This window comes from Pollachius pollachius, assembly GCF_949987615.1.
Source record: "Pollachius pollachius genome assembly, chromosome: 13".
Taxonomy (NCBI): Eukaryota; Metazoa; Chordata; class Actinopteri; order Gadiformes; family Gadidae; genus Pollachius; species Pollachius pollachius.
The window spans coordinates 17,792,948-17,817,049 of NC_136946.1; the positions used below are offsets into that span (position 1 = coordinate 17,792,948).

At 49.1% G+C, this 24,102-nt stretch overlaps 2 protein-coding genes across 3 annotated transcripts; both read right to left on the reverse strand.

Annotated features, from left to right (window-relative positions):
• Window positions 1-2: 2 nt before the first annotated feature.
• On the reverse strand, window positions 3-8,592 carry txlna (taxilin alpha). Of its 2 annotated transcripts, none has more exons than XM_079749840.1 (11): window positions 8,487-8,592; window positions 8,015-8,195; window positions 7,539-7,805; window positions 7,258-7,349; window positions 6,275-6,445; window positions 4,790-4,984; window positions 4,199-4,318; window positions 4,037-4,111; window positions 3,837-3,929; window positions 3,619-3,714; window positions 3-1,156 (listed from the first exon to the last, which is right to left on the reverse strand). In XM_079749840.1, the coding sequence occupies exons 2-11, from the start codon at window positions 8,172-8,174 to the stop codon at window positions 833-835; spliced, it is 1,593 nt and encodes a 530-aa protein (XP_079605966.1). In that variant the 5' UTR covers window positions 8,175-8,195; window positions 8,487-8,592; the 3' UTR covers window positions 3-832. The 2 variants fall into 2 exon arrangements, with proteins under 2 accessions (XP_079605966.1, XP_079605967.1); XM_079749841.1 differs by having other exon boundaries at window positions 8,496-8,591.
• Window positions 8,593-12,337: 3,745 nt separating this feature from the next.
• On the reverse strand, window positions 12,338-23,451 carry kpna6 (karyopherin alpha 6 (importin alpha 7)). Its single transcript, XM_079749290.1, has 14 exons — window positions 23,311-23,451; window positions 21,739-21,872; window positions 19,368-19,460; window positions 19,100-19,199; window positions 18,909-19,003; window positions 18,293-18,424; window positions 18,127-18,215; window positions 17,514-17,613; window positions 15,971-16,134; window positions 15,380-15,458; window positions 14,981-15,106; window positions 14,082-14,209; window positions 13,591-13,775; window positions 12,338-13,282 (listed from the first exon to the last, which is right to left on the reverse strand). Exons 1-14 carry the CDS (start codon window positions 23,312-23,314, stop codon window positions 13,092-13,094), a joined length of 1,620 nt encoding a protein of 539 aa, XP_079605416.1. The 5' UTR covers window positions 23,315-23,451; the 3' UTR covers window positions 12,338-13,091.
• Between the last annotated feature and the right edge of the window lie 651 nt (window positions 23,452-24,102).

Below are 24,102 nucleotides of genomic sequence, written 5' to 3' on the forward strand. Positions count from 1 at the left end.
AAGCGTGAATTTTTAATGAAAATTGTACCATGCAAATCCAACAATAGAATAGACTTTACATTCTCATGTGCAAGCGCTTGCTTGATCAGAGCGTGAAGTAGAACATGGCTAGGATTGCATAGTTTAACATTCAATTCCCGGGGACTATAGTGAGGTATAGGAGGCAGTAAGCAACACAGCCATGTCTGAACCCACACACACAAACAGTTCACACACAAAGCACACAACACCCTCCACACAATACGGGGAAGAAGAATGTTGTTGGTATACAGCAATGAGGAAAGACTGTTGCATACACAACATGATATGATGAGATAGGGCCATTTATTTAAAAACCAAAAACAGCGAAATAAACCTCAATACATGTCAATTAAAAATATACATTTTAATGAATAGTGGTGCTCTGTAAGGTATAGGTAACAGTTACATTAAATATGTCAAAATGTTATTACAGTCCAAGAGCATTGTGCAACTACATGTGCAATAATTCAACAGAAGGCTAAAGTCATTCAGCTAAGATGGCTTTTTCTCACATCAATGGAATGATTTCAAATAAACATTCTAATGGCAACGGAAATATGGTCTGTTGTGTTACTTAATACATGAACTTTTGAGGGCCTATAGGAGCTGGTCTTCCCATATTTAACTTTCTTCTTTTTAAGGTTTGGGGTGGAATGTGAGTCTGCGCGTGGCTCTAGGTCTGGCTAGTGTGTGTGTGTGTGTGTGTGTGTGTGTGTGTGTGTGTGTGTGTGTGTGTGTGTGTGTGTGTGTGTGTGTGTGTGTGTGTGTGTGTGTGTGTGTGTGTGTGTGTGTGTGTGTGTGTGTGTGTGCCTCAGTCCTGGGCAGAGAGGGGCAGGGCAGCGGGGGGCGGGGGGGCCTCCTCCAGCAGGCTGCTTGAGTCCGTCTCCGGGCCGCACTGGCAGGCATGTGAGCAGGAGGAGCTGTTGGGGGTGGGGGGGTGGCTGCTGTAGTCCAGGTCCATGGGGGGCGGGGAGGGGGAGTCGGCGTGGGCCGGGGGCACGGCCTCGTCCGGCCCCCCCAGGCTCTGCACCTTCTTGCTGAGCTCGTTGCGCTCCACCTTCAGCGCCCGCCGCAGCTTCTCCAGCCGCTGAACCTTCCCCTGCAGGCCCTCGAAGTCTCGGTCCCGCACCGTTTTCTGAACACAAGGAGGAGGGTCAGGTTCACGGGTCAAACGCCTGGACGTGTTATTGCCTTGCTCTAAAGGCTGAGCTGAACCACTCAAATAAATCAAATGAGACCCTGATATAAACCTAATGAACGAGGCTGTAGACCCTGATACAAACCTAATGAACGAGGCTGTAGACCCTGATACAAACCTAATGAACGAGGCTGTAGACCCTGATACAAACCTAATGAACGAGGCTGTAGACCCTGATACAAACCTAATGAACGAGGCTGTAGACCCTGATACAAACCTAATGAACGAGGCTGTAGACCCTGATATAAACCTAATGAACGAGGCTGTAGACCCTGATATAAACCTAATGAACGAGGCTGAAGACCCTGATATAAACCTAATGAACGAGGCTGTAGACCCTGATACAAACCTAATGAACGAGGCTGTAGACCCTGATACAAACCTAATGAACGAGGCTGTAGACCCTGATACAAACCTAATGAACGAGGCTGTAGACCCTGATATAAACCTAATGAACGAGGCTGTAGACCCTGATATAAACCTAATGAACGAGGCTGTAGACCATGATATAAACCTAATGAACGAGGCTGTAGACCCTGATATAAACCTAATGAACGAGGCTGTAGACCCTGATATAAACCTAATGAACGAGGCTGAAGACCCTGATATAAACCTAATGAACGAGGCTGAAGACCCTGATATAAACCTAATGAACGAGGCTGTAGACCCTGATACAAACCTAATGAACGAGGCTGTAGACCCTGATACAAACCTAATGAACGAGGCTGTAGACCCTGATATAAACCTAATGAACGAGGCTGTAGACCCTGATATAAACCTAATGAACGAGGCTGTAGACCCTGATATAAACCTAATGAACGAGGCTGTAGACCCTGATACAAACCTAATGAACGAGGCTGAAGACCCTGATACAAACCTAATGAACGAGGCTGTAGACCCTGATATAAACCTAATGAACGAGGCTGTAGACCCTGATACAAACCTAATGAACGCGGCTGTAGACCCTGATATAAACCTAATGAACGAGGCTGTAGACCCTGATATAAACCTAATGAACGAGGCTGAAGACCCTGATATAAACCTAATGAACGAGGCTGTAGACCCTGATACAAACCTAATGAACGAGGCTGTAGACCCTGATATAAACCTAATGAACGAGGCTGTAGACCCTGATACAAACCTAATGAACGAGGCTGTAGACCCTGATATAAACCTAATGAACGAGGCTGTAGACCCTGATATAAACCTAATGAACGAGGCTGTAGACCCTGATATAAACCTAATGAACGAGGCTGTAGACCCTGATATAAACCTAATGAACGAGGCTGTAGACCCTGATATAAACCTAATGAACGAGGCTGTAGACCATGATATAAACCTAATGAACGAGGCGGTAGACCCTGATATAAACCTAATGAACGAGGCTGAAGACCCTGATATAAACCTAATGAACGAGGCTGAAGACCCTGATACAAACCTAATGAACGAGGCTGTTGACCCTGATACAAACCTAATGAACGAGGCTGTTGACCCTGATATAAACCTAATGAACGAGGCTGAAGACCCTGATATAAACCTAATGAACGAGGCTGTAGACCCTGATATAAACCCAATGAACGAGGCTGTAGACCCTGATACAAACCTAATGAACGAGGCTGTAGACCCTGATACAAACCTAATGAACCTTATTCCGTTTTTTTTGCCACGACGGCAACATGGAAATCAGAAAAGATTATGGTATTCGACAGCTTGCAGGAGACATGTCATACCACCAGGTGTGAGTGTGATTAGCCTTACAAGCCGTTTTGAAAATCTGCCCCATATGACATCACTAGTGGGCGTGTCCACCTAGATCTGTGCTGGATAGATCTACCAGCCTACCCAGTGCACTGAAGTAAACGTTGCTCATCTATCCAGCACAGATCTAGGTGGACACGCCCACTAGTGATGTCATATGGGGCAGATTTTCGAAACGGCTTGTAAGGCTAATCACACTCACAGCTGGTGGTATGACATGTCTCCTTTAAGCGTGATAAATCCCACAATAAATTGATCTAAATGGAGGAGCGAAAGCCAAATCAGTGGACATAGTCCCGGTTGGTCTAGCGGTGCGAACCAATCAGTGGACATAGTCCCGGTTGGTCTAGCGCTGTGAACCAATCAGTGGCCATAGTCCCGGTTGGTCTAGCGCTATGAACCAATATGCTGCGTTTCGGGTCAGATGGTTCCTGACCAGAAGGCGCCTCTCTCCTCTCGCTTTGACGCCGTTGTCTGAGTTTCAAACCAACACCGATGACCGGACTAGGAGAGCGGGTTTGGACCTGCGATAAGTTTCTTCTGAGAAGGCCACTGGGGCATCTTAATGAAGACTGGTCCAACTCAAGGGTCCGGCCCTAGAAGACACCGCCGCTGACCCAAGGGGCCAGGGGGGGCCTCACCTCCTCGGACATCTCCAGCAGAGCCTTGTTGCTGCTCTCCCAGCGGGACCGGTACATGTTAGTCTCCTTCTCCAGCTTCTTGATCTTCTTGGTCATCTGGAGACAATATGATCATCATTCATGACTCGTTTTCAAATGGACCGCTTCATTACAACAGAATGGAGACATGAACTAAAGAAGGATACCCCCCCCCCCCCCCCTTACACACATACACCCACCTTCTCCATCTCCTGTTTGAAAGTGGTGAAGACCTCGTTGCTCTTGGCCAGGGTGGTCTGGAACTCTTCAAACTTTTCGGTGTATAACGACAACTACATAGCGATGAGGGGAGGAGTCAGGCTCCATCAACAACAACAACAACAACTCTTAAGGCTCATGCGGTCGCACAGAGAGCACGTCCTCAACTTAAGGTCCTCACCTGCTGCTTGAGGTGCACCTCCTGCTGCTTCATCAGCTCACACATCCTCTGAGACTCCACCGCCTCCTTTAGCAGCTGGGGGGGGGGTGGACCAGAGGGAGGGTAAGAAACCCAGGAACAGCTAGGTGTGTGTGTGTGTGTATGCATGCGTGTGTGACTCACAAAGTCCTTCTCGCGGTCGTGGCGCTCCTCAGACTGCTTGAGCAGCTCGTGGGCCTGGTGCAGCTTGGCGTCCACCAGCTGCTGCTGCAGCTCCTTGTGCTTCACCACCTTGTCTATGTGCTGAGCGGGAGAGGGAGGCCTCGTTTACCAAGGGCACACATTCAGCAGCAAGAAAGGGCTACTAGCGCATTGTTGAAGGGAACCGTGTTTAGGCAGGACTAAAAATGAAGCCATTTCTGATTGCTCCTGCATTCTGCAGGACCGGTCAAGTCTCCACTCGATCCCCCGGTGCGATCGGTGCCCAACACAGCCCCTATACCTTTAACGGGTCTCAATTCAAGAGATAGGGGCGGGGTTAAGCATGTGTAGGGGCCACGCCCACCTCTTCCCTTTAATGGGTCTTGATTCAGAGGACAGTCAAAAGATAAGGGCGGGGCCACGCCCACCTCTTCCCTTTAATGGGTCTTGATTCAGAGGACAGTCAAGAGATAGGCGCGGGGTTAAGCCCACCCCTTCCCTTTACTGGGTCTCGAATCAGAGGACAGTCGAGAGATAGGGGCGGGGTTAAGCATGAGTCGGGGCCCCGCCCACCTCTTCACGGAGCTTGTACTGTTGGTAGAGCTTGTTGAGCTTGTCGGCCAGCACGGTGTTCTCCTGCCGCAGGCTGGCGTTCCTCTCGTTGTGCTGCTCCATCTGGGACTGGATGTCCTGCAGCGTCACCTGGAAGTGGGACGTCACCTCCTTCCTCTTCTCCTCCTCCAGCCGCGTCCGCTGCACCCCTTCTTCCTGGGGGCAGTCAGGAGGTGGTGAGTGAGTGAGTGAGTGAGTGAGTGAGTGAGTGAGTGAGTGAGTGAGTGAGTGAGTGAGTGAGTGAGTGAGTGAGTGAGTGAGTGAGTGAGTGAGTCATCAGGTACAGCTGGCCCCCATTTTAACAAAGAACAAAGACATGACATCACGAAGGGATATGGATATGATGCACCTCATTTAAGGAGCGTTTAAAAGAAGCATCCGCAGGACAACCCAGTTTGGCTCATCACACTAATGGTGCTCCTTCCACGCGGCAGGGCTTGGTAGTAGACATTAGCCTGGCCTGAATGGGAGTTTCATCTCCACGACAGCAGGGCTACCAGCTCGGAGGCGCGTCTTAACCGATGTCTTGTCTTGCATCCATGACAACACACATCGTAGCCCATTAGGTTCTAAATGACAGCCTGTTTCATTTGAACGACTCTTTCAAGACACGTGTATGAGCCGTTTCAAACAACGGTTCGCAATTATATCCGGGATGATGAGTTCTTATATTCGTTCAATATTCCCCGTGTCCTCATATCAACCGCGAGCGGAAACCTTTCATGTATAGTCTTGTCTATAGTGTTTTACACACATTTCCCAGAGTGCCACACGGTGTCCTTGATATTAGGAACATGTTGAACATCTAGAGCAGCGATCTAAAATATTGTCTTACGTCGAGTCTTTACAGCAAGACATATCTGAAAGGGAACTTTGCTGCAAGCAAATATCAACCGGAATCCCTGTGGTGCGCTCTAAACTTTCATTACCCTTTCATGGCTGGTAGCTATATTATTATATTATTATTATTATAGGACAGTCAGAATAATAAAGAATCAAGCTGTTGAGAACGCGAGCCATACTCTGGTGGAATGAGACGTGTTAGAAGTCTAGAATTCTACCATTTGATATTCAACTTCAAGTCTGCCCGGGGTCCTGGTCCAGGAGCAGACCTCACTAGTTTAGTCTGCCCCGGGTCCTGGTCCCTACAGGAGCAGACCTCACTAGTTTAGTCTGCCCCGGGTCCAGGTCCAGGAGCAGACCTCACTAGATTAGTCTGCCCCGGGTCCAGGTCCAGGAGCAGACCTCACTAGTTTAGTCTGCCCCGGGTCCTGGTCCCTACAGGAGCAGACCTCACTAGTTTAGTCTGCCCCGGTTCCTGGTCCCTACAGGAGCAGACCTCACTAGTTTAGTCTGCCAGGGGTCCAGGTCCCAACAGGAGCAGACCCAGGGTCAGTGCTACGAGCCTCCCCTGAGGCTCTGCTGACCAGCTGATGAGGAGCGTACCTTCAGCGTCCGGTTGTGCCGCTGCAGCTCTCGGCAGAGGCTCTCCAGCTTGCCGCGGGCCAGGATAGCCTTGCTGTGCTCGTTGCGCAGGTTGTCCTTCTCCTGCACCAGCTGGCTCTGCTTCTTCTGCAGCGCACGCATCTGCTTCTGGGCGTTACGCTGCTCCTCCAGCTACACACACAAATATACACACACACACACACACACACACACTTGATGGACGGTCTCATTATTCTTGATGTGAAAGATGCTTTGATTAGCCTTTGTTTCCAACATTTTATTTATCGTGCAACTGTAGCTTGCTGTACTACAATGATTAAAAGTATATAGAAAAAAGAAACAATGCACCAACATTCACCATGTTTTGACTGCAACAGCTCACTTAGAGTGGACACTGATGGAAATGGCATTTAGTTTAAAAAACTAACATTACTGAAAACAAATAACACAATAACCGATTTGATTTGTGAAATAGGGTTGAAAGATGTATTTGAGCTAAACAGTGATTGTGTCATTTTCGCCATCATAGTTTTCCTACTCAAACCCATGAGCCAACAATGCCCTCTGGTGGGTGTATGAAGGCCTGAATTAACCTGCCATTAGGCCCTGGGGCTGAGAGGTTTCGTAGGCCCCCTGAGAGGGGGTCTTACAATGAAAATGTGTAAATTAATTTCCGACTGACGACTGTGGCTGTGGTGTCAAGTGGCCACTGGGCCCAGCTACCACTAGTGTCCCTCTTTTTTCTTGGCTCATGATAGGCCTCTGATCTATGTAAGCCCCAAACAAAATAATCACATTGTCTTGGGCCGATTGGGGGGCCTATCATGGGCCAGTAAAAAAAAATACAAAAAAAAAAAAAGAAAATTTTTACTGCAGCTCATGATAGGCCCCCTGATCGTCGTAGGCCCTGGAGCTTCAGCCCAGGTAAGCCCGTGCATTAAGGCGGCCTTGGGTGTATTAAGGCGGTGCAGGAGGCCCCTCACCAGCTCAGCGTACTTCTTACAGAGGCCTGCCAGCTTCTCGTCGGGTGTGCTCAGGGTGTTCAGCGTCTGCATCAGGAGGGTGATCTCTTTGCCTGCACAGCGGCCCGAGGAGTACATTTGAAGAGTGTTATGGGGGGCAGAACTCATACAATAACTTAAGATAACATAACGAGGTATATCTATATGGGGCTAGTTGATAGTCAACAGTGTGGGGCTGCATGGCGCTCTCAGGTCCTCCATGACGCCCTCTGACCCTCGATGATGCCCCCTGACCTCCTTACCCAATCCCTTCACCTTCTTCTTCTCCTGGGTCTTCTTCGCCTCCTTCCCTCCCCCGCCCCCGCCGCCGCTCACTTTCCCGCCCTTCACGGCCTTTCCCTCGTCCCCTTCATGGGCCAGGCCGTTGAGCTCGGGGCTGTGCGATTGGCCGTTGGGCAGGGCGGGGCCGTCGCCGTTGGCGCTCGCCAGGCAGTAGGTACTGAGGATGTCCTCTAGCTGCCGACTCAGCTCCTCTGACACGTCACACTGGGACAGCACCACCTCGGCCACTACACACACACACACACACACACACACACACACACACACACACACAGTAGGTTGGGAACGTTTCAGTGAACCTTAAATAGCCACAGCTCATTGGACGACATTGACTTAACACAGAGCCAGTGGTCAACGTGTGGGCACTAGCTGTTGCACATTAGAGCTGAGATCCAAGTTCCCGTCTTGATATACAACGTGAAAACATGACGGAAACCTTTATCGTCCAGCCCGGTTCCTTCAGACTGAGGCGGTGTGTGTGCCGCGGGGGTCTCCGGGTCGGATCCCGTGGGTGTGGGGTCTTCCACGGCCCCAGCTGTAGACGGCGCTTCATCGGCCGCCTGGGGAATGGACTCTTCCGCGTCTTGTTTCTTCATCTCTCCAATCTACGGTAATATCTGGCGTTAAGAAGGAAGTCCACACTATTAGTTTCCAACGCCAAAACACAATCTCGACCACAACACACTGATTAAAGTCCTATAGACTTTAGTCAGGTTAGTCAACCTGTCACTTAGCAATAATACTAGATAGACCTTAGTCGAATAGATGCACTTATATCCGCGGCTTGTAGTTGAACGTTAGCAGTACCGAGCTAACACAGTGAGGCGTTCGCTGTCCTCAGACAGACATGTCATCAGTCATGTACGTGTTCTTCCACTGTTACACCATGTTCATATTAAATTCGTTACCTGACAGACCTGACGGAGGAGATATGCCCCTGCTGCAGCTTTTGGTTTTACTTTCTTGGCAGCGTGAGAACCGTATCCAGAACACAACAATCACTTCCGGTTAGCCCACCGCCTCTCAACCTATCAGGAGCCTCTACTCCCTCTAGCGCCCACCAGCGATGAGGAGCGGAACTGACCTGAACCTCATGTGACCCATGCTGTACAGGTTCATCATACACAAACACAACAAAACGGAAATGCAAAAAAGGGTTGCAACATAACTTTATTCGTTTTGTACAGCATTTCCACTGGACAATTTTTTATTTCATATACTTTTTTTTTTTTACATTTCTAATATTGTTAATGGTTTTGTATGCTTGTAATTTTTCTTGTTCATGTTTGGGTGTCATGTTCTTTCGAAGTATATCTCGTCACTCATTCATACCGTCGGTAAAGTCAAGTCACAGTTAAGAATGGGATCAGACATTAAAGTCATCTGAAGAGAAATAAATACATTTAAAAAAGGGGGCGGGAGAGGACTGAAGCAGAGAAGGGAAGTTAGGACAGGTCCGTGATGACATGAAACCTATTTCACAAACACATAGCATTGTAAACATTTGTAGCATAGACATTACTTGACCAAGCTAAGCATCGCTTTCCATTTTGACAAGAGACATCAATGGTTATTCCTATAGGACGGAAGACATGTCTAACTAGGGATAGAGACCTTGGAACCAGCCCCTCAGAGAAAAGCTCCTACAGTATTCTGCGACCACACGAACATGACCAACAAAAAAATTAAAGATCCTACTTATGATGTAGATATTCAAAATTGTAAACCAGGTTATCCTGATTAGGGAGGAAGGTAAACTAATCAAATTAACAAAAACCAAAACCTTTGATGTACCATCTCCCATTGTTTGAAGACCCTAATGAGACCAGGACATCCTGAAGGTCCTTTCTCCACTTCTCAGAAGTGATTTGAAGTTCACCAGAATACACGTCCAAGTATCAGAAAACACACATTAGATCAGCTCCAAGTTTTACTTTTTTTATAATGTCAATCACTGCATAATTTACGAAAAATCATGAAGTTCCTTCAGTTGCTTCAACTCAAAGTAGGAAAAACGTATTCCCGTCCCTCTGGTTGTTGCGTCTGCAGTCGGTATTGTCGAGGGCAGAGCACTTTGCGGGAGTGTGTTGACGTAGCGCAGGGCTTCCTGCAGCGCTCGCAAAAAACAGCTTTTGTTGATGACCCACATAAACAACAAATACACTGCAGCATTTTGCCAAACAGAAATACAACGCTCAAGCAACACCTTTAAAGATATGTTGGGCTTAGGGGAGCCCGCTTTGCTGAGATAACCAGCTCACTAGAGCAGCACTAACTATGTGTGGACCAGCCTGGCTGAGGATCACAGCCATGCATCTTGTGCTCTTGAGAAGAGGTGACAAACCTTTTCTGAACAGTGTTGGAAAGTGGATATTGGCCGCAGTGATGAACCTCATGTTAATTACCCAAGCCGACCCAGTGGGTCAGCCAATGTCACCGTGTCACTGGGAACGCCGGGGTGGTGGGGTCCCCCTGAGCCACAACACAACAACACTGGAAGAAGTGGGACACAACTCGGAGTTCCCAATGTGACGCAATCATTAAGCCCTTTGTTGCCCCGAACAATGAAGTCACATCCTGCGTCCTGATTTACTTCCTGTTTGGTGAAGAATGCCACTTATAGAAAGAATAAATGGCAATATAATGAAAATGTTGAGATAAGGAGAGCAGCAATGTTTTGCACAAAACGTGTGCACATTCAAGTACAAAAAGGACAACAAGAAGAAAATAAAAAGGAAAAAAAAGTCTATCAGTCAGAAACCTAGGAATCTCAGGTCTGTTGTTGGTCGGGTTTGGCACTTTAGTGAATAGGAGTGCATTTCTTAAAATATAAATATTTTCTTTTTTTTTTATAGATTCTTCTTTCGTGAGCATGTTTTCTTTGCCACTCTGGAAATTCTTTGAGGATCTTGACCAGAAGTGGAAATTAAACCAAAGTCCATCGATATAAATGCTGTCGTTGACCCCGTGAGCGACGGGGCACGGTTAACCGCTCGCTCGACGGCTTCCACTACTGAACCACTCCAGTCTGGTAGGAACACGTTTACTGCGGATCTTCAGACCGGCAGAGAGAAACAGACGGCGGCGGGCGGCTGCCCAGTGCGCTGTCGCCCCTGCCGTTAGACCGTGCTGCTGCTGCTGTCTGGCGGAGGACCCACAGGGTGTCTGTTGGCCGGGATGATCACCAATAATGTTCATCAATTAGAATCTGATGTAGCGTCTCAGTGTGTGTGTGTGTTGTGTGCATGTGAATACCATATGGATATTAGATCCATACAAAACACACACACACAAAGACACTGCATTAAGCTCAGAGCAAAGCCACAGTCAAGCCTGCACGCTGAGCCACAGCAGTGGGGTTAAACCCACTGAATAAGCGCTCCTTAAGGGGGTCGTAAAACAAAAAGAATATATCCGTCTTCACGCAGTGCCTGTCAGTCAAACATCACACTAGCAGACTGTTGTGCCTGGAGAAACGCTGATCCCGGTTCCACTGGGCCTCCCCCAGTGAGCCTGTGGTGACCCGCAGTAGGAGGGCAGCTGACCTGGCATCAGGGTTTATGAGGCTAAAATCCTCTCATGTCAAGTGGCTCGCAAATGAAAAAGGTATCCTAGAACACAGGTCGTTTTGACAGAGGAACGGAATAACGTGTGCATAGCTTTCCCCCTCCCCCCCTTGGAGAGGAGTGCACTGTAAAACCTGTAATCGAGGAAACCATTTTCAAATGCGAGAAACCACTCATGGGTAAGGTATGTGTGCAGTGTCTGCTGGTGTTGTATGCAAGTGTGCGTGTAATGTGTGCTCTATACATCTTAAGTTTTGTTTTGGAGGTTTAGGCTCATCACCTAAGACGTATCCCTAGCCAGACCCTAGTTGGTACTACACGTTGTAAGCCAGTGATTTGAATATATACCCACACCTTTACATATTACAATGGACCCATGCAACATCATCACCAGTTGTCAAAGCCATTCTCCACGATAAAGGTAACCAAGAATCAATAAGGTTAGATATCTATCAACTGCTGTACAATACAACCTCGCTCCCACTGGGACTACACCAGCACCAAAGTAAGTACTTCAAAAACCATCCACTAGATGCAACCTATCCAGTTGTAGTCCTCCAGGTGTACCACGGCATTGACGCTCTTATTGTGTAGTACGAGTCTGCCACTGAGTTTGGCCAGGGATATAGTGTGACTTGGAGTAGGGTCATAAACGCCATGCAGGAGACTATAGGACACACGGCAGGGAGGGGGCGCAGCAGAGCCACGCTCACAGAGCCTTCACAGAGGAGTCCTGGGGGACAAACAGTCATCACCAGTCTGCTGCTTTAGGCCGCAGACTCCAAAAGTAAAGACATCCCCGATGGACCGTCGCATAGAAGCAGCAGCGCCATCATTGGTTTTGTGAGTGACACCTGTTTGCCCACCATGACACCTCTGTAACCTCCAGGTCCGAGTGTGGTTGACATCACTGTAGAAACGCATGCACCCTATAAGCCCCCCCACGGAGTCCCGGTAACACACCCCTCCCCCTGCAGGCTGACCGCCAGCCATGCTCTATCTTATTAGTCAAGAGAACTTCATAATCCAAACGGGTTCATTATTAATAACACGGCACACCACGAACATTAGACCCCCCCCCCCTCCCCCCACATAACACCAACCCCCCCAAACCTGAACCACCTCAATCTAAATGACATCTTACTTCATCACCTTCAACCACAGCCCCCCACCCCCCCCCACTCTATCCACTATCTGGAAAGCAAAATCAGGAAGTAACTAATCCCGTCAACTCAAAACGGCATGGCTCTGCCTCTGTTCGACTAACCCCGCCCCCTCCCAGTGTTTCCATGGGGAGGAGCAACGCCCCCTAGAGGCTGTTCCTCTCTTACCTTGTGAGACCAGCCCTGAATCTACGGCCACTGTAGCAGAAACCAAACGCTGCTCCACACCCAGAAACCAGGGAGGGCTACCAAACTAATCCTCAAACGCAGAAGATAGGAAAAGAAAGCATGATTCAACAACCCTCCCTTGAGGCAAAGAAATGACCATGAATTCATCTATTTTTGGCCATGCGACCTCAGGACCCTCAGAGCTCTCCACGGGGGGTCCCCAGAGCAGGAGGAGGCCCATGATCCAGAAAGAGGAAGCCTTACAGTGACCCCTATGAACCATAGTATCTGAGCTGGGATATCAGCATGTTGAAGCGATGTCCGTCACATTGAAGCCACGACGAACTTGCTCTCGCTGGCCTTTGTCAAGGTGATTGTGTCCTCTAATCGTTTGAGTTGTGTATTTCTTCAGACTAGGTAGGGTCGTTTAAAGGTCACTGTAAAGGTCAGCGCTCCTGGCAACGAGCAGGGCTGACCGGAGGCTGCAGGAAAGGGCGAGGGCGGGGTTGGGGGGTAGATGGGGGAGATGCGACCTCACACATGGGAGAGAGGGAAGGTGTCAGGCGGTACAGGGGTGCCCTCTGGATGTACCCTGGAGGATGGGGGGCCGGGGGAGTTATAGCTGGAAGCCCTCCATGGGAGCCTCCTGCTGGGGGAAGAGGAACTGCTGGCCGGCCTGGTCCACCTGCGGCGCCAGGCCCGCCACGTCGTCCTCCTCCACGCCAAAGTAGTGCTCGATCAGGTCGAAGGCCTTCTGGTAGATCTCCTGGTTGTCGTGGCTCTGGAGGAACTCGATCTTGTCCAGGCCTGAGGAGCGCAGAGAAAGGGGTCAGAATTAACAATAGTGGGGCACTAAACTGTTTCCATGCTCCTTTTTTCTGAATCATAAAAAAAATAATACTTGAATCATTAAAATTCACATTCAAAGTCCAACAGAATCCAAGAGGAAGGGATCCTGAGTCATTGCTCCTTATAAAAGGTTACAATTCTACAATTCTACTTTTCAAGCATCCATCCCTCTCTGATGACCCCTCCATCCCCCCATTGGGTCCTGTGTGTGTGGACAGAGACAGAGACAGACAGAGAGAGAGGACCAGCAGTGTGTGTGTGCTGACCGTAGGCCTCCTCGATGAGGCTGCAGTAGGGGTTGACCCCTGCTCCGCTGGTCTCCTGCTTTGCCTCCTGCTCCCCCAGACGGAGGATGTTCTCCAGGCCGTTCAGCGCCACCTGCACGATCTTGGAGTCCATGACGGTCAGCAGGTCACACAGCGGCTTGATGCAGCCCAGGTTCACCAGGTACCTAAATACCAGGTGTTATAATAACAGGTTACAGTCTTCTAATAACAGGTGTAGTGAAGCTCTGAGGACCTGACCTTCTATTAACAGGTGTAATAATAACAGGTGTAATGAATAAATAAGGTCAAGAGGTGTAGTGAAGCTCTGAGGACCTGATCTTCTAATAAAAGGTGTAATAATAACAGGTGTAATAATGAATAAGGACAACAGGTGTAGCGAAGCCCTGAGGACTTGATCTTCTAATAACAGGTGTAATAATAACAGGTGTAATAATGAATAAGGTCAACAGGTGTAGTGAAGCTCTGAGGACCTGATCTGCTCGGGCGTTCCTCCCGAGGTGGCGTTGGTGATGGCCCAGGCCGCCTCCTTCCTGGTCCTGAACTCCGCCTTCTGCAGGATGTCGATGAGCACCGGGAAGATGTTGGCGTCGATCACCGTCTGTGAGAAGGGCACGGAGGAGGAGATAAAGACTTCCCCCGCCCTTTGTTTTTGGATCTACTCTCCTGCCTGGTCTCTCTGGATATCAGGCAGATAATTAAGACCCTCAGGTCCTTGTGGGATGTCCTCTTTTTAACCAATCTCAACCCACTAGAACCAGTGCAGCTGCCATTGTAACGGAGTAAATAAAATGTGTCATTGGGTCAAGACTTTTGATATTTCGGTACAGTGTTGCATCCTGGGTATCCTTTAGCAGAAAGGACGGCATCTGCTGCAAGTACGTTGAGCAAGAAACGTGTCAGCATTTGGCATAGTATTATTTATTTTATTTGATTTTCTATTGTCGTTTGCACGCACAGGTTATCGTGCAATTTGTAATATTGTATTTATTTCGTCCAGGGGGACCAGGAAATTATATACCCTGTCTGTATGTTTGCTGATCCATTGTGCAGGCAATAAAACCACTGCACCCAATGCTGAGTGTCCCAGTCCACGCTTTAGAGATAACGCATGTTACACCATGGTAGCACCTGTATCTGAGCTCTGTAGCCATGGTAACACCTGTATCTCAGCTCTGTAGCCATGGTAACACGTGTATCTGCGCTCTGTAGCCATGGTAACACCTGCATCTGAGCTCTGTAGCCATGGTAACACCTGCATCTGAGCTCTGTAGCCATGGTAACACCTGCATCTGAGCTCTGTAGCCATGGTAACACCTGCATCTGAGCTCTGCAGCCATGGTAACCCCTGTATCTAGCTCTGAGGCCACACCTGTATCTGCGCCCTGTTGCCGGCGGTGATGTTGGAGATGGTCCAGCAGGCTTCTTTACGGATGGACTCTTTAGCGCTGCTGAGGAGGTGCAGCAGACAGGGCAGCGCTGAGCAGTTCAACACCACCTACACAGAGAACGCACACACAATGAGCCTGGCTGGAGGCTTTACACCACCCACCCAGTGCCCCCGGCTTTACACCACCCACTGGCTTCAGCCTGCAGTCTGAGGCTAAAGCCAGGACTGATGCAGGGCAGCAGGAATGTGCTGGGACCTCGTAGCTAACAGGCTCGAAAACGATCCAACACTCAAACAAACATATTAGGGAACCATAGGAACAATTAAAAGACATGGAGAAGAACCTTCGACAACCCTCCTGAGGCGGAGCGTTCGGCTCACCTGTGTCTGGATGTCGTCCCCGGTCACAATGTTCCCCACAGCTCTCAGAGCAGGAGAGGCCACCTTATAGTCACTGTGCCTGCAGAGAGGGCGGAGATAGGGGGGCGGAGCCAGGGACAGAGCTGACTTATCGTTTACACCCAGACAGAACACACCCATGGCATGATGATTCATACAGGATTTGTTGGCAGTGCACTTAATGGCCCATACCAAACATATCCAATACAGTGCACTTCAAGCACTGTATAAAACAGACAGACAAAAACGACTTCAAAACTATTTTAGATTACAATACATTTGTCATCATCATATTATGATTTGCTTGGCAAGTATCAGTTTACTCGCGTCAAGTTTTGTATCCCTAATTCCCACTGGCATTTACAAATCCTATTTTATAAGGCCGGCTTTAATCAGGCAGCATTATTCAAAGAGGAACCGCTGGCCAAGAGCGAAGCAGTTCTTAGTAAATCAGATCAAAATAAATCACTACGTCCTTCATTTCCGACTAATCCCACATTATGACCTAAGATCGTTCCCCTTAGTGGGAGGTGAAGGTAAGAGAGGTTTGAACTGCACTGCTGCCTCACTGACATGAGCAACTCCACCAGGCGCCGGCACACCCCCGAGTCGATGACGGCCTGGATCTTGTCGTTGGGTCCGTCTGAGAGGTAGGACAGGGCCCAGCAGGCGTCTGCCAGCAGGTCGGGGTCGCTGCTGAACAGGAGCCTGGACAGCACCGGGAGGCAGGGGGACACCTGGGGGCCCCACGCACACACTGTCAGATACAGAGCTGGGCCCCACACACACACCGTCAGATACAGAGCTGGGCCCCACACACACACCGTCAGATACAGAGCTGGGCCCCACGCACACACCGTCAGATACAGAGCTGGGCCCCACACACACACCGTCAGATACAGAGCTGGGCCCCACGCACACAGTCAGATACAGAGCTGGGCCCCACGCACACAGTCAGATACAGAGCTGGGCCCCACGCACACAGTCAGATACAGAGCTGGGCCCCACGCACACACAGTCAGATACAGAGCTGGGTTACACGCACACAGTCAGATACAGAGCTGGGCCCCAAGCACACACAGTCAGATACAGAGCTGGGCCCCACGCACACACCGTCAGATACAGAGCTGGGCCCCACGCACACAGTCAGATACAGAGCTGGGCCCCACGCACACACAGTCAGATACAGAGCTGGGTTACACGCACACAGTCAGATACAGAGCTGGGCCCCACGCACACACAGTCAGATACAGAGCTGGGCCCCACGCACACACAGTCAGATACAGAGCTGGGCCCCACGCACACACAGTCAGATACAGAGCTGGGTTACACGCACACAGTCAGATACAGAGCTGGGCCCCACGCACACACAGTCAGATACAGAGCTGGGCCCCACGCACACACCGTCAGATACAGAGCTGGGCCCCACGCACACACAGTCAGATACAGAGCTGGGCCCCACGCACACACCGTCAGATACAGAGCTGGGCCCCACGCACACACTGTCAGATACAGAGCTGGGCCCCACGCACACACAGTCAGATACAGAGCTGGGTTACACGCACACACAGTCAGATACAGAGCTGGGCCCCATGCACACACAGTCAGATAGAGCTGGGTTACACACACACAGTCATATACAGAGCTGGGTTACACACACACACAATCAGATACAGAGCTGGGTTACACACACACAGTCAGATAGAGCTGGGTTACACACACACACACTGTCAGATACAGAGCTGGGTTACACACACACACACACAATCAGAGAGAGCTGGGTTACACACACACACAGTCAGATAGAGCTGGGTTATACACACACAGTCAGATAGAGCTGGGTTACACACACACACAGTCAGATAGAGCTGTTTTACACACACACAGTCAGATAGAGCTGGGTTACACACACACACACACACAGTCAGATAGAACTGGGTTACACACACACATAGTCAGATAGAACTGGGTTACACACACACACAGTCAGATAGAGCTGGGTTACACACACACAGTCAGATACAGAGCTGCACCATCTCCCCCTTGAAGACCCCTTAATCCATAAGAAGTAGAAAGGCTACAGCGGCCTGGTCCCCATGGAGAGGAGAGGACTGACCTTTTCAAAGGCAGGCGGCGGGTTCTTCCCTCGACACAGGTTGGACAGCGCCCAGACGGCGTTCCTGGTCATGGTCAGTCTGGTGGATTTGGTCAGAAGCCTGACAGGAGAGTTCAAACAGTGAGCACTAGGCTTATCACATCACAGCCCAGGCCATGTATGATCGCCTTATGGATGTCCCTGGTCTCATCTAAGAATTTATTCTGTCTGACAGCAAACCAACTCCAGTAAGGGGGAACAATGGGTCTTCCGATGACACGTGCCATCGGCTAACACATCTTGGCCAGCAGTAGTTAACTTTACAAAAGTGTCTCCTGTAGGAATACGTTAAGATCCTTTCTGAAGTATCCCTTTGATTTCAGTAGAATATGTGCGTAACTTAACAAGGCCCAGTTCCGCCCCTTGAGGTCATGTGGTTCAGGCCGTGTTTGTCTGCCATCATGTAGGATTGCTGCTTCTGAGATGAGTCTCATGTAAACCATGTATCCCTTTTTTACTGTCCATTGATTAGATCAGTCACTTGATCTGTGCACCAAGGAGTAAGACAGGATGGTTGTACACGGTGTATAGGCTGCGTCAAATGTCAGCCTGGGGGCAAAGTAGACCAACTTACATTAATAGTGGTGGGAGGATGTTGCAGTTCAGCACATAGTCCCGGCACACCGCACTGTCCCCGGCGATGTTGCCCAGGGCCCAGACCGCCTGGACAAACAACCACAGCAGGTGGTCAGCGCACTGGGTTCAACAGGCGCGGTGAGGAACACCAGGCCGGTCATTACCTGCTCCTGGACGTCCTCAAACTCAGAGTTGAGGAGCTCTATGAAGACGGGCACCGCCCCAGCCTCGATCACCGTCTTTGTCTGCATGGACGTTCCCGACGCGATGTTGGTCAGCGCCCACGCCGCCTCGAACTACCGGGGAAAGCAACAGATTAGACCGTGGCAGAAGTGCTGTGTGTGTGTGTGTGTGTGTGTGTGTGTGTGTGTGTGTGTGTGTGTGTGTGTGTGTGTGTGTGTGTGTGTGTGTGTGTGTGTGTGTGTGTGTGTGTGTGTGTGTGTGTGTGTGTGTGTGTGTGCGTGCGTGCGTGCGTGCGTGCGTGCGTGCGTGCGTGCGTATACTTTGCTGGGCGACTAACCGCTACATTATTATCAAGGGGTGTGTGTACCTGTATGTAGGTGTGAATGTCTGTGTGTATGTGCGTGTGAATGTCTGTGTGCGCGTGAATGTCTGTCTGTCTGTCTGTCTGTGTACCTGTCTCTGTGTGTTTGTGTACCTGTAGGTGCGTGTGAATGTAAGTGTGCGTGTACTTGTATGTGAGTGTGCGTGCGTGTGCGTGAGTGTGTGTGAGCTTGTATGTAAGTGTGCGTGAGTGAGTGTGCGTGAGTGTGTGAGTACCTGCAGCGTGCAGTTGACACTCAGCTTCAGGAACTCCACAAAGCGCTCCACCAGCCCCGGTGTGTTGATGACCTCATCGATGGGGGGGTTGGGCTCTGAAGTGGATGAACCAATACAAAACAAGGCGTGAGCTGTTGTGGTCCAACACAGTGGCTCATCCCCACGGGCAACACGGGTCAGGTGTGGGTTACCTTTGGAGAGTAGCTTTCTGAACTTTTGCGTGGTGCTTAGCTGGAGCTCTGGGTCTTCTGAGAACAGCATCTCTACCATTTCTCTGGTTATCACCCCTTCCTGACAAAACAACAAGCACACACACTCAGAGACTACATTTCCCAGAGTTCTCAACCCACTAGCTGGCTGGGGAACATTAGCCACCAGAACTGAAACTAAATATGGACAAAGAACCAGGCATGAGTCTGTGTTGGGATATGGGTGTGTAGATGTTTGTGGGGAGCTCACTGTGACCGGTGAGTTGAGGTAGGAATCCACCAGGGGACTCTCAAACATGGCTGCCTCTTCACTGAGCATGTCCACGTTTCTTCTCTTGAAGAGCTGCGACTCAAAAGGGATATGGTCAGGTCAGTGGCATTGTACACAAAAGCACTGCACTTATGTAGAATTGACTTCCTTATTTTAAGATTAAGCGCAACAATACAGCTGAACTAATCGTAAAGTCAGCAGTTCATTCAGTAATTATTTAGGTATTAAGAAAAAACTGTTTCAGCCTTTTCCCCTCATTAAGATTCAGCGTTGCTATCGCAGCCTAGATACTGCAGCCAGTTTATAATGCGGTGTTGTACCCTAAAACGCTAACCGTGAATCGACTGACTCAAATTCTCACAGAACATTTGCACAATGTGCAATTCCGCATCAAACAGGACATAGTCGAGGCTTAGGGACACACCAACATCTTCTAACCTCTTCTTCACACCATTGTTGTGAAGAATAATGTGGTCTGCATCTTCAACTTTGTGTCTTTGATAAATTGGTGCAATAGTTGGACCATTCAGGCCATGGATTTACGTTCTGCATGGCTCCAAATAGGACCAAGATCTTCAATAATGCTACAAGAATTGTGATCATTATATTGATTATTACTCAGTGGGCCACCCCCTAATGGGCCCTAAATCGTGAGGGCCACGCCCTACTGGACCAGGGGCCCTACATCATGAGGGCCATGCCCCTTCTGGACCAGGGGCCCTACATTATGAGGGCCACGCCCTACTTGGCCCTACATCATGAGGGCCACACCCTACTGGGCCCTACATCATGAGGGCCACGCCCTACTGAGCCCTACATCATAAGGCCCACGCACTACTGGGCCCTACATCATGAGGGCCACGCCCTACATCATGAGGGCCACACCCTACTGGGCCCTACATCATGAGGGCCACGCCCTACTGGGCCCTACATCATGAGGGCCACGCCCTACTGGGCCCTACATCATGAGGGCCACGCCCTACTAGGGATGGGGATCATTAATATTTATTGATATCGATGCCATTTTCGATACTCCTTAACAATCCGAGTCTTTATCGATACCACTATCGATATTTTTCTATTAATTGGTTGAAATACGAAGCGTTTTTAGTGATGAGGAAAATATTTAGGAAATAATTGCATTTTAAATTAAATATGTAATTCTTAATAAATACTGACATCAGTAGTTTTAGTTATATAAACTAAAATGATTAGAGCACTATACAACTGTATTAGTAATACAGAAACATGAGTATTACAGTATTACTCGTGTTTCTCACCAAAAACTCAATTTACCGTTTCTTTATATTACATTTGAACGCATCATGATAACCTAACAGTCGTTTTACTGAGCCAACCTCAACACATCATCACGCAGCACATCTGAAACTTTATTTACTTTTTAAGATAACTAGCTTGTATGCTGCCGACTACAACACAGATTTCACAATTGGATTACTATTTGTAACTGACGGGATTAGCGACAATGTCTGTGTGTGCAATTACTGCTCGTAGTTTGAGTGGATGATTAAGACGGGCCCGTCTGTGGTACGACAGGAGAAGGCGGAGACAGTCGAAGGTACTGCATTTGGTCTTCATTTGATGCACAAGGCTAATGTGCTTGGCAATTGAGGTTGTGTTCTCCCCTTTACAATAAATGATTTTCGCCCGTTTCGCCCGTTCAGCCATCCTCGCGAGCAAAGTTAACTGCCAGACTTCACTTGTTTTACTTGTAATACCTGTTTGCTTACAATTCCATTCAAAGTAATTGGTGGACACGCTGCAGTGATTGGATTGATTTGATTTAACTGGGTTTCGATCCCCATCCCTACCCTCTACTGGGCCCTACATCATGAGGGCCACGCCCCTTCTGGACCAGGGGCCCTACATCATGAGGGCCACGCCCCTTCTGGACCAGGGGCCCTCCATCATGAGGGCCACGCCCCTTCAGGACCAGGGGCCCTACATCATGAGGGCCACTCCCCTTCTGGACCAGGGGCCCTACATCATGAGGGCCACGCCCCTTCTGGACCAGGGGCCCTCCATCATGAGGGCCACACCCCTTCTGGACCAGGGGTCCTCCATCATGAGGGCCACGTCTCTTCTGGACCAGGGGCCCTCCATCATGAGGGCCACGTCCCTTCAGGACCAGGGGCCCTACATCATGAGGGCCACTCCCCTTCTGGACCAGGGGTCCTCCATCATGAGGGCCACGCCCCTTCTGGACCAGGGGCCCTCCATCATGAGGGCCACGTCCCTTCAGGACCAGGGGCCCTACATCATGAGGGCCACTCCCCTTCTGGACCAGGGGCCCTCCATCATGAGGGCCCTATATGGAGTCTGTGACCACCTGCTGCTCTCGTTTCTGCTTCCTGAGCTGGAGGCCCTCCTCCTCCCGCCGGCGCCGCATCTCCTCGGGGTTCAGGGCTTTGTTCTTGTAGCGGTTCATCCGGCAGGTATCCTTGGCCGGACTGGCTGACGGTTCTGCAGAGAGAGAGAGAACACACACAGACACAGACACAGACACATGAGAAGCTGGTAGCAAGTGTCTGAGGGGCGCAGGGTATTTGACTGATGTGTCTCACGTTTCTCCAACCCCACCAAAAACTAAAATTAGGTAACGTTGAGGAAACAAGAGGACGGGGGGGTTAACTTTACATGAGGCTTGAGCCTTGGAAAGGTTTATGCCTTTATTTTATGCTTGCAGCAATAGAAGAAAATGTCTAAATCCTCCTTCTCTGGCCAGAGATGAACCTGCTTTCGGCCGACATCAGGGTATTCCTGCCGCTCCACAAAACCGATTAACAGCAGCAGAGGTTATTGACTGCATAGAATATCTCACACAATATCCATTCCCCGCATTAAATGATGCAACTAACATTGTATTTCATGGCAACACATGGCTGAGCTGACACTTTCACACTCCTCAAGACCTCTCGGTAGGATAACTTGGTGGATAGTAAAAGAGCAATGATAACGTTGAGATTGTTTATATTAAGAACATTGTAATGATTCCATAAAAGGATTCTGCTCAGCAGTAGGCCGTGGTCAGGAACAGACTTTACAGCTACCTGATGCTGTAAGGAAGTGCAACGTGCCGTAGTGTCATAGCCTGCTTAATATGACTCAGTTGTGAACTTTAGTCAAGGTGATAGTGCCGCATGGACAACTGTCCATGCGGCAAAAAACACGAGGTAGACTTACTAATCCAATGTAGTAAGTGACGTGTTTTATCAAGTCTGTGAGGCCCTGAACACTGAGAATTGGTTTCAAATGTGATAGGGGCAGCGATGTAAGAGAGTCCGATCAGACGGTCAGAACTGTAGGTCAGGTGGACTGGTCTATCATCAGAGACCAGACCTGTAGTCCAGGTGAACTGATCTATCCACATATACCTGTAGTCAAGGTGGAATGGTCTATCCTCATCTGGGTCACATGTCAACAAACGCCCACGCTCGATTGTAATTCAGGATTTAAATATTGCTATACGTCTGTTAGCTGACGGGCTAACACCGTTCGGTGTCAAACGTTATGGCCGAACAGCCGAAAAGGTTTTAGCTGACGTCATGTTATTTAGTTGTTGGACAGTTTTAAAAATAGAGGCTGACAGCCGCATTAGCCGTTAGCAGGCTAGCAGACTAGCTTTAGCCGCTAGCGGGGTGCGTTACTACTTTAACCGTAATCCCCGCTTCCGTCGACCCATATCCACTGAGGTAGTTCCATCCGAGGTTGTCTTGATACAATAAGAATTAAACATGTCATTTGAAGTCAATACATGTGCAGGACTGTGTTGACATGAGCCCGCTACACGCTTTAGCTCTCGCTACAGGGCGCCGCTAGCTAGCTGCTAGTGGACTCTGCCATCAGAGAACTAAGGACTACATTTAATACACACATTCATACCTAGGTCCTACTACCTTACCCATTTTGTCTTTAATCAAACGTTTTCCTCAAGTCGCGCAGTAATAAATCGTAGAAATCCTTCCTCCTGAAGCTTTCCAGAGGTTGCTCCTAAAAGCAATCGGTCGTGTCAACACTGGAGGACAGCAGCCGTCAAGCAGGTAATCTTCAGCCGCCAGGGGGCGCAGCGACACCACTCACTGCAGCCCCCTGATAAAGTCTGCTCAGAATTAAGTTAGACCCATGGTGTGGTTTTATATTTTATAATTATGTCATTGTGCATTCAATCAAGAAACTAAATTCAATTCCCGTGTTTGAATTATTAAAGAGATAGTAGAGAAAATATAGAAAAAAAACGAACTCCCACCTCCATGTCACTGTTGTGACTCTTTGCAGGTGTCTGGATGATATTTATAGGTAGTTATACGGCTTGTTCTTCAGAATGCATACATTTCTTGGCTGTCGATGCTCCGCCATTTTCTGATGCCTTGACAGAGTTGTCGAATGTAAAATCCTAATTAACCTAGGCCTATCAAAACTTTGTCTCACATGAGAAACACTGTGGCAGTTTCTAACATCACAATGTGAACCCATAACGACAAATTAATTACTATGATCGAAATACCATTACTACCAATACTATTCCTACGCTCCTATACTTCTGAAATGTAGGTGTCATTGCAATGTGACACATGATGTACACACCCTTTACCCTTTATTTATTTTTTTATTTCTTCCTATTAGCCTCACTTATAGTCTGGGGTGAGGTTTGAACCCATGTTTCTAGAACAAGAGTGCAACATGCTTCTTCCAG

Bases quoted from the DNA above. Each gene is read 5' to 3' on its own strand.
- kpna6 (XM_079749290.1), bottom strand. The intron at 17,614-18,126 runs GTAAGTTGGTCT...CTCTCCTGTCAG, and splicing joins ATCCTCCCACCACTATTAAT to GCTTCTGACCAAATCCACCA. The intron at 14,210-14,980 runs GTGTGGCCTCAG...CCCTTCTCACAG, and splicing joins GCAACAGGGCGCAGATACAG to ACGGTGATCGACGCCAACAT.
- txlna (XM_079749840.1), bottom strand. From the start codon at position 8,174: ATGAAGAAACAAGACGCGGAAGAGTCCATTCCCCAGGCGGCCGATGAA. The intron at 7,350-7,538 runs GTAAGGAGGTCA...GCCGCTGTGCAG, and splicing joins GAAGAAGGTGAAGGGATTGG to GCAAAGAGATCACCCTCCTG. The intron at 3,930-4,036 runs GTGAGGACCTTA...ATCGCTATGTAG, and splicing joins AGGTGCACCTCAAGCAGCAG to TTGTCGTTATACACCGAAAA.